Source organism: Etheostoma cragini, chromosome 20, assembly GCF_013103735.1.
Source record: "Etheostoma cragini isolate CJK2018 chromosome 20, CSU_Ecrag_1.0, whole genome shotgun sequence".
NCBI lineage: Eukaryota > Metazoa > Chordata > Actinopteri > Perciformes > Percidae > Etheostoma > Etheostoma cragini.
The window spans coordinates 22,245,939-22,255,775 of NC_048426.1; the positions used below are offsets into that span (position 1 = coordinate 22,245,939).

The 9,837-nt window shown below is 43.4% G+C and overlaps 1 protein-coding gene across 1 annotated transcript in view; it reads left to right on the forward strand.

Annotated features, from left to right (window-relative positions):
* The first annotated feature begins 52 nt into the window (after window positions 1-52).
* rin3 (Ras and Rab interactor 3) overlaps window positions 53-9,837 on the forward strand; it is an 11,964-nt gene continuing 2,179 nt past the window's right edge. The window contains exons 1-9 of the mRNA XM_034859166.1: window positions 53-309; window positions 1,927-2,038; window positions 2,171-2,243; window positions 4,394-4,485; window positions 5,544-6,621; window positions 7,180-7,351; window positions 7,501-7,672; window positions 8,415-8,536; window positions 8,625-8,822. Coding sequence (XP_034715057.1) covers window positions 289-309; window positions 1,927-2,038; window positions 2,171-2,243; window positions 4,394-4,485; window positions 5,544-6,621; window positions 7,180-7,351; window positions 7,501-7,672; window positions 8,415-8,536; window positions 8,625-8,822 — 2,040 coding nt within the window. The 5' untranslated portion in view covers window positions 53-288. The remainder of the gene's footprint in view (window positions 310-1,926; window positions 2,039-2,170; window positions 2,244-4,393; window positions 4,486-5,543; window positions 6,622-7,179; window positions 7,352-7,500; window positions 7,673-8,414; window positions 8,537-8,624; window positions 8,823-9,837) is intronic.

Sequence of the window (9,837 nt, forward strand, 5' to 3'; positions counted from 1 at the left end):
CCTCCTCCCCCATCTCTTCCCCCTCCTCTCTCCCCTACTCCGGTATCTCCTTCTCCACTGCTTTCTCTCCAACCAACTGTCTCCTCTGATCCCTCTTTCACTCCTCCTCCTCCTCCTCTTACTCCTCCGTTACCCTCATCCTCCTCCTCATCTCCTCCTCCTCCTCCTTCACCTGTTATCCCGCCATCTTCTCCAACTCCTCCGTTCCTGAGTCCCATAGATCGGCTGGTTTGGAGCGTCTCGGTGTGGCAGCCCAAAGGACTCAGCCAAGACCAAAGCACAAGTGTCATGGAGAAAGAGAAGGCCGGGGTGAGACACGCACACATTTACCCATTGTTTTTACCTCAAATCTTTCAAATAGAGTTTAAATAAAAAATCTATATCTAAGCTAGGAAAGCATTGTCGGAGGAACAGAAAAAGAGGACACAGCAGACTGACCGAGCAGACGTCAGACACAAGTAAACATAGGAGCTGCCAAATTCTGAAGCTGAAGGGGGGGCTCTATAGAGAAACCTGACAAAGACATGGCCAAAACTGCATAGCACCCCTTTAACTTCTTCTTAAACCACAAATTGCATTTTTTTCTGTTTGTGCACAGATTAAATAAACAAGATAAAACATGCAACAGCAACAACAGTGGGCTTCACAAATGTTGGATATTGGTCGTTGTACTTTTTAAATTTGGGACAGAGCTAGGCGAGCTGTTTTCCCTTATTTCAGGTCTTTATGCTAAGCTAAGCTTGTAGCTTGTAAACCTCCAATGAGGTAAGTGTGCGTTCACGAAGCGTAGCGCCTATTGCTCCATTTTAATGCTACAAAGCACTCCATTGTCTGCATCCATTTTGGGGCCACTTTGGCAGTGAATAACTTTACATCTGAAGCATTTAAAGATTCTATATGTACGTTGTTTATTTCTAAAGAAACACTACAAATCTTTGTATTGTCAGGAGAAGCTTGCAGACAGTTTCAACTTCCATTAGTTGTTTTGGTGTAATTATTAATGTCAACTAGCATTTTAGTTAGCAATAATTAGCCTGTGCCTATGTTATCTCCTAACATATACCTACGCTCTCTGTCTCTGCTGATTGGGAATGATTGAGATTTCTCTTGCACAGCTACCAGAAGACTTACAACTTTCAGACAGGTTGGTCACGTCACATGTACATCTTCAAGCACAGTTCAAGGCAGCACAGTAACACTCAGCATCACCAGAAAAGTGTTTCTTATATCCTTCACTGGTCTCCTTCCAGAGCAACGGGATCTGTTGGTCCATATCTTTAACTGTCTATGGTCTCCTCACGCTGCATTGTGGCTCCATACTTAATGCACGTTGTAGATTTATATCAATCCTTTTATCTCGATCTCGGTAAAAGAAAGCAAATTTTAGCATTTTATAACACCTCAAACTATTCATTTGAGTCATGTAATATGGAAAACTCTGATTTCATATGCTTGACTGTAAACTTTCCATCTTTGGATGACCTTCTGTGCACTAAAAGATTAGATTGCGTAACAATTCATCTGAACAGTGTCTAATTTTTCCACAATGACGTCATCTTTTCCAGGACTCTTTCTATGAATTCACAGTGTAAATAAATTCTTTCTGGGAAATTATAGGAAGCTATGGGATCTGCAAAAAGAATAAAATCTGCTTTTAAAACCTAAATAGTCAATCAATATACAGACTAATACAGGCTGTAGTAGTGTGTGTAATATTTTGCTGTTGCTCAACCCGTGGCATATGAAGCTATAAAACCGCTTTTTCTGAAATTGTTGTCTTAAATAATGGATTTACTGTATGTTTGTGGTTTATGTAGTTTATGTTTGCATACTGTGTGTGTTTGTGTAAGTCTTGACTCAGCATTTTACTGTACATGTTCTCCATTCTGACCTCACAGAGTTGTGACCACATGTTGACCCTTGCAGGCATTCCTGTTAAACAGCACAGAGGACAAGGACATGACACTGTCGGTGCGGCTGCCCGATGATCAGGGGGCGCCGCTTGTTCACAACCTGACGGTCAAACAACACAAGACATGTATGTGCCACACACTGACCTAGCTTCATACCTCAGAGAGCTACTGTTAAAACTCCACAGGGTGGATTTGCTTACCAGAGCATAGAAAGCAGAGCAGTTAGCTATTCATTCTTACATTGTTTTCTGTCACAGTTCTCCACTTAGATGGTTCCTCTCTGGTTTTTGATGACATCTTCAAATTGATCTCCTTCTACTGTGCCAGCAGGTAATACACATACACTGCACACACATATGGACACATGCACATACTGTACATATACAGTACACAAAAAACATTACACGCCCACTAAAATAACAAACACGATTTGTGAGCACAAGTGCAAGTGCATACAAGTGCACATTAAGGGTGTACTCACGCTTTTTGTTGCCTTGAACCGTGCACAATCTTAATTGTCGCCCCTCCCCGCTACCCCTGGCCTGCCCTCCCACTGCAATAAAACATCAGAGACGGTTTAAAAACATTCAGGGCCAGATTGTTAAGAAACAACTCAGGAGCAGTATTTCCATACGTGATGAAGGTACAAGAGACTTTGATTACTTAATCCAATTACTTAATTACTTACTCTTAATTGAGGAGAAAATTAAAGGTGCTCTTTCTATCAAGTGACGTTACTTCTTGTTGACGTTTGAAGTATTTTCGAACCAAATAAAACTACCTTGCTCCCCCCTCCTCCTCCTCCTCATCCTGTCCCCTCCCCCTCCCTTCTGTGCTTCCCACCCCCACCCCCAAATCCTTCTTGTCTGTTATTGGCTGGAGCGCTGGAACTCTGAGTGTGTATGCTTCGTGTTGAAGGTGGGTGCAGTTAGTTTTTGTTGCCGTTTGTAGACCCTGGGCTGTCTACAGAGACTAAGTTTTTTTTACAGTGTGTTCTGGAGACAGGCAGCTGTATGTTTGCTCTATGTTACAACACGCGTGACATCGCTTAGAGCCCCTTTGAGCAGGCAGTATAGTTTAACCATGATGTGTTATTGGGCAATGCTGTCCCAACTCTCCGAAGTTCCTGTCCTTCTGAAGGCGTATTCAAACCCACGCTAGGGCCATTATGTTAAGCTTAGTCTTGCATTGCCAGACCTTCCCTCACAGCGCTACGGAGGAGGGTATGGCTAGTCCACACAGCATTCTGGGATGGGAGAAAACCGTGCTCTGGTATGTTGGCAGTTCTTTAAACCAATCACATCTTGGGTGACGCTAAGCGCCCAACGGTGCAGCTGCAAAATCGCCACTGGAAGGAACTTGTTTTGGTGGAACATGTGTACGTTATAAGTTGCTTTAGTCGTGCAACAGAAAACTCAGATTGGACAGATTGTCTAACTAGCTGTCTGGATTTACCCTGCAGAGATCTGAGGACCAGGTAACCAGTCCTTATAAATCCACTGGAGTTTAAAATTTCAATACAAAGAAAGCAGAAGGAAACAGACTTCTGGTTGAAAAGAGTCACATTCAGTGGAATTTCCAGAAGTGGAACATTGTGGATATAGATTACATTTTACCGAACCTTTAAGGTAAACAAAGATGCTGCAGGTGCCTAAACACAATTGCAGTCTCTCTCTCTCTCGCTTTCTGGGAAGTAGGCAAAAGTGTGGCAGACCCACCAACCTCAAAAAGGAGACAGTCTTGAAACAAAACATTCCCTTATCATGCAGCTGTCTACACTACTCTGAATTCATAGAGAGACAATCATAATCAGACATGAAGAGGTGTGCCTGAATATTCTCGTTCCCTGATCTGTGGCCTATGAATAACCTGATGTTGTCTAAGCTTTCCCCTTTTGTCTCTCTATACCACAAGATGGTGTTTCTGACACCATCAGTTCATCAGTTCCGTTTTCGGGCATGTTTAGCGACCTCACTGATGCGTAGCGTGCCTGAGTCCCACCAAACCATGCCCTGGCCCACCTATTTCAAGTTGGCCTGGATTTAGCGTGTCCAGGCACAGTACGAAACAACCACACTAGTCAAACCAACCGGACATTGGGGTCAAAAGGTACTCAGAGTGTGAGGACGCCCTGACACTTAAGCCAAACATTTACAGTATACATTCATGCATACAGTGTATGTACAATAAATACAAACTATAAACATACGTACACAAAGATTTTATTCAGTACATACACTAAACATCCATAACATGCAATATCTACACACATTTACACCATAAAAAAATCCAAGACACATAACTAAGAGACACATTTACACATACACACACACACACACACACACACACACACACACACACACACACACACACACACACACATTACACACACACACACACAGACAAGTTTGCGTTATGTCATATTAAAACTCCCTGCTTACACTTAATGATGCCTTTTTGTTAATAAATCCACCAAACAGGGACATTCTGGCCCTTCCACTGAGATTACCCTGGGCTATTACCACAGCAACGAAGAGAGAGGAGCTGGAGGTCATCTCTGCAATGGGTGCAGGTAGATAAATCTGCATTATTAGTGCATTGGAGTTGGGTCATTGCTGGAGCAACAAGCAGGATACATCAGTGAAAGACGACATGTATGAAAATACAGACACAGAATGAACGTACACTTTGAAAAATAGCAGGATGTTGAGCAGGACCATCGGGACAGCTGCAACCATGATTTAGGTGGCACCCTAAACCAAGGAAACATGCTGGATGAAAAAAAAGACATGAAGACTCCGGGGAATAGGCTCCTCATAGTTTGTTGTGCTTGCAGCTTTAATGACCAAAGTTATATTTTGCTTATTTAATTGGTACAAAGCCCGAAGTGTAATTATTTTTGCGCAGGACTCCTTCTTGTCTGGGTGCAGTGACTTTCTAGATTCTCCACTGGTAGCCTGGCAACCTCACAATGAGAACAAGACTCAATGTCAATGCAGCAAGCCAGTGCCCTCAGGAACAGGGTTGAGCTGGGAAGTAATTTAGGTGAAGTGGCCACACAGGGTACTGCAACTTTATCTTTCATCAAGTTAAGCACACTGACCCAGAAAGCATTCTTCCCATACACACTCACCGGAAAAGCAGCAACTGTAAAACAGTGATGATTATATTTTTGGAATGTAATCCATTCAGTCCAGTAACATATGGAAAGTACACAAGAGTTGTGGGATTCACTTATTTTATCCCATCCATGTGTAGAGCCAAGAGGAAGTTAGCCAGCTCGGCCAGCGGAACATTTGCTCAACCAGCTCAGCTGTAGGAGGCTTGTAGTCCCTACTCCAATGTAGTGCATACGCTCAATGGGCCCAATACACAGTAGTAAGGAAGCCTGGGTGTTTTTTCTGTGTATGAGCCCAGTGAGCCATTCCCAAATTTAATAGGAATAAAGATATTGACATCTCCAGTAAGGGGACCTTGTGGTAAGGAGTTTTCCAAAGTCTACAATAAAACAGCGTGTCTGTATAATCCTAAAATATGAGACAGGCCATTACAGAGAAATTAAAAAATATAAAAACAGAAATGAGTACTTAGCAACTTTTCTTTTTTAAACACTGACTGCATGTGTTTCAGATTTCTGGACGTCTGATCTGAACCAGCAGGCCCAGAACCAGGACTTGGTTTTGGATCACAACCACAGCAAAGTGTATGTGTATGTCAACCCAGTCACGGAGAGCCCCAACAAAGACCTGAAGCAGTCCTCTATCTCCAAACTTGATATCATCACCAATCAAAACATCACCCCCTCCCTGCAGAATGGAGAAGTCACACAGAAGATCAGCACAGCTAAAGTCAAAGGTCAAACTAAGACAACGCCCAAACACGAGATCAAGTACAAGCGCCCCCCACCCCGACCCCCCAGCCTGGGCTCAGGGTCAGGGATGGGCCTCCTCTTCTCCTCTCCCCCCTCGCTTCACACTTCATCTTCTGTGACTCCAGCAGCTGAGAGAAAAGAGGAAGGAAAGGGAGGAGCAGGAGAGAGAGAAGAGAGGAAGTCAGTGTCTACATCACTTACTCCATCGAGGCCTCCTGTCCCCCTGCAGAGCCGAGCCGCTCCCCCGCTGCCTCCTGCTCCTCTCCGTCGCACCTCGTCCAAAAAAAGCGCAGACCGAGAGGTAGGAGACGGGATGGAGAGAGAGAAGGGACAAAGACCTGCAAAGCAAACTGAGAGAGAGGGGGGAGGAGAGAGAGGAGAGGAGAAAACGGGAAGTAAATCAGGTCAGCTGGATGAGGGGGTTGAGCAAGACAACCGTAGCCCACATCAAGAGGAGGAGGTTAAACAGGACAGGGAAAAGAGAGAGAAAGAGGATGAGAAGGAGGAAATAGACATGAAAATGGATAAAGAGGAGGACAAACAGAAATCCAGCTCACCGTGTTCTCAATCAGTGAAAAAAACATCCCGTCCAGTCCCTCCGCCAAGGAGGAAACCATGTCCCCCAAAAGCACCTGTGTGCCCCATCCAGGCGGGAGGAGGATCAGCTAATCAGACTGCTGGGATAAGAGGGCCCCCTCCCTCCCCGGCGCGGCGGCCAGATGTGTCGCTGTACTCACCCCAGGGTGGTGCTGTGCTACTAACTGATCCCGACTCCTGCTCTGCCAGCAGCACAGAGGAAGAAGGAGAGCTGAACCTGGAACAGGAGCAAAACCACAAGTAGGTTTGGATTGGCTGGTGTAAAGACACTAAAGTACTGGGCTGGGCTGGGTTTGAAATTGCATGCTAAAAAACTGTAACACTGTAGTCAAGGCATGCAGAATATCAGAATCTACTAGGTTGTTGTTTTTTTGTCTAATTATCATTCACATTACACACACATAGTCCTGAATTACACACACATGCAAACAGGACCTATACACATGCATTATATGGAGAGATGTCGGAGCTACCAGACCAAACTCCGTACTTGGTCCACATGCATTTATTAAGACAGACAGGAACTATGTACAGAGTTCAAATCATCAAAAAGAATTCTTCTCTATATGATACTTCCATGCACAGAAGGTCTCAGACGAGTGAAGACTGGCCCTCATAATCAACTAGTACCACTTTATGCTCAAAGGATTCAAAGTCACGAGTCATGAATTGCACAATGTTTCCATATTTGAATGTTTCTAAAAGCGTGACATGAGTCACAAGGACACTGAATCAAACACTGTGGTGGAGATGTATAAGAGAGATCAAAATACATACTTACTGTATATTTCTTTCCAGTCGCCCTGCAGAGTATCCCAACCCAGTAAAGAGAACCTCCACCACTGTTATGTTGGACCGAGCACGCTACCGCCTGTCCAACGTCATCACGGGCCTCATCAGCCACAACCGCCGCCTCACACAGCGCATCGTAGAGCTGGCCAGGGACCCTCTGAGCTACTTTGGGAACCTGGTGAGTGGGTACACAGAGGGGAAAAGAACCTCATCTGTTTTGAGTTCAACAACCAGCAGATATATTTGGATTTCTATGGATAACAACATCAACCAATAGTTTGAAAATGCAACTGGCATCTAAGTGTTGTTTTCATATTTTGTATTTAGGTAAAAGAGCACCGTGCATTCACCTTGGAGACCATGTCGAACCACTCCTCCTCCACCGAGCTGTTGCAGGAGATCCGACAGATGATGACTCAGCTGAAGAGTTACCTACTGCAGAGTACCGAGCTGCAAGCTATGCTGGAGCCGCAGCATCAGTATGCACAAGACAAACTGGGTAACTCTAAAACTATGTCATGTTTTATTTAAGATGTTTGTCTGTTTTGTTTCCCAACTGATTTCTTCAAAATCAGAAGAAGAATCAAAAAAGGTTTTATTGCCACAATAATTACATTGATGTGGAATTTGCCTTGGTGAAAGGTGCGTTCACAAACAGACAAAGAAACATTAATATGAAATAAAGAATAAATGCAGTAAAAAATATGTACATACAAAGTAACTGTTGCGTAATAAGGATGAAGGTTAGTGCAAGTGTAGTGACTAGGAAAGGGGGGGGGGGCTCATGGCCATATGGGGAATTCTCTGCACCTGTTATGTCCTTTGCATATTTTACTCATTTAAATTGTACTACTACTCTGCCTGTGAAAACAGTTGTGTCATGTCTTCTGTCTTTGTAAGATCTGAGAAAATAACCCTGATGATGTCATAAGCCTGCGCAAAGAACTGGCAACAGGAGGTTTGAAATATGTTGATGTTACGGATGTAACGGTATAAATATTTAACGTCACGGTTATAGTGACCACAAAGATGACGGTTTTCAATATTATTGCTGTATTTTCAAAAGTGTGTTCATTATGTTCATAAAGCACTGATAGGCCTTACACAAGCTGAAATAGTAAAAAAAATGTGTAACAGGGTTAATTATCAAAGGTGTAGCGTTAGTTAGCGGGGTTGTTGTCCAATTGTTGTCAAAATAATTAAATAAATTGAATGAATTATACATGTTTGTGTCCATGCAGAGAGCATGGTAGAAGCGGCTCTGTGTAAGAGTGTACTGAAGCCACTGAGGGAGCCAATTTACCAGAGTCTGGAGAAACTACACACCGACGACGGCAGCCTGAAACAACTGGCACAGAACCAGGTACAGTACAGCACATTGATATTCATTTTAGTAGCAGCAGCAGTTGATGTTATGATGCTGATAGTGTGTGTTTTGGTGTGTATGTCAGTCTGTTGTCCTAGGCAGCACCACCACGGCATTAGGAGTAACCACTGCCATCCCAGAGGCCTCTACTATGGAGAAGATCAGCATCAAACTGAACAGCCTCCATCTAGAGTATTCTCCCCAGAAAAAGATTGAGCTTATGCTGAAGGCCTGCAAGATGATCTATGACTCCATGTCTGCCAGCAGCCCAGGTCAGAGCCACTAATGGCCGTTAACATCTGATCCATAATGCTATTCTAATATCCCTGTGGTGGAATTTACAAACTCCCGCTATGTGAGTTGCCAGCAGTAGGTCAAAACCTGTCTCAGGCAGAGTAGTAGCTCAACTCCTTGTCTCCATAGAAGACGGGAAACGTACTGTAGTCTAGAAATCTAGGGATTTGTTGTTTGTGCAACAAGGCAGGCCTGCTTGGTTTTTTTGATGAATGATTGTGAAGATTTACAAAGAACATGTATTGAAATGTCATTCTATGATGGCATTTACTCTCTAACTGGGACATTATGGGTCCAAATGGTTAGAATTGCTATGGACAGCTCTTTCATTGTTATTGACCTAATGGTTCAAATTGTTACAGTAGTAGAATTATTTCAGAAAAAAAAATATTATTGTTCTAAAGCTGTTTTTGGGCATAAGGATTTTCTTAAGAAAACATATTCTTTGTAAACCTTTACGTCCAGTTTTCAAAAGAACCAAGCGCGCCTCCTTTGTTGCACAATCCAAATTTCCTTAAAAACTTTCTATTTTGAGCGTGGATTGTTCTAGTCAGTTTCCCAAAGCGAACAGAGTTTGAGAACAGCAACACACACAGAGCAGAAAGTGAGGGACGTCCGGCACGTGGCTCGTGCCCCACATGTCAGGCTGGAAGTACTTCTGTTGATCCAGATTACAACTGAATCAGGAGAATCTTAAGAAATTAGGAAAAATGTAATGTGCCATTATCCTGTAATTTACACCTGTGGCAACAGTGACCAAGGCTTTACTACCCTGAGAACAACATCAACAAAAAGTGGCGAGACGTTCAGAACATTTCTCAACTGGTCTTCCTTTTTTTTTTAAATACCACACATTGGCACAAAACATAGAGAATCTGCTGTTTTTAGACCCACATGAATGCGTGTATAAACGTCTCCATCTTAAATCTCTGGAGTTTACCTTGGCAATGTGTGTGTGTGTGTGTGTGTGTGTGTGTGTGTGTGTGTGTGTGTGTGTGTGTGTT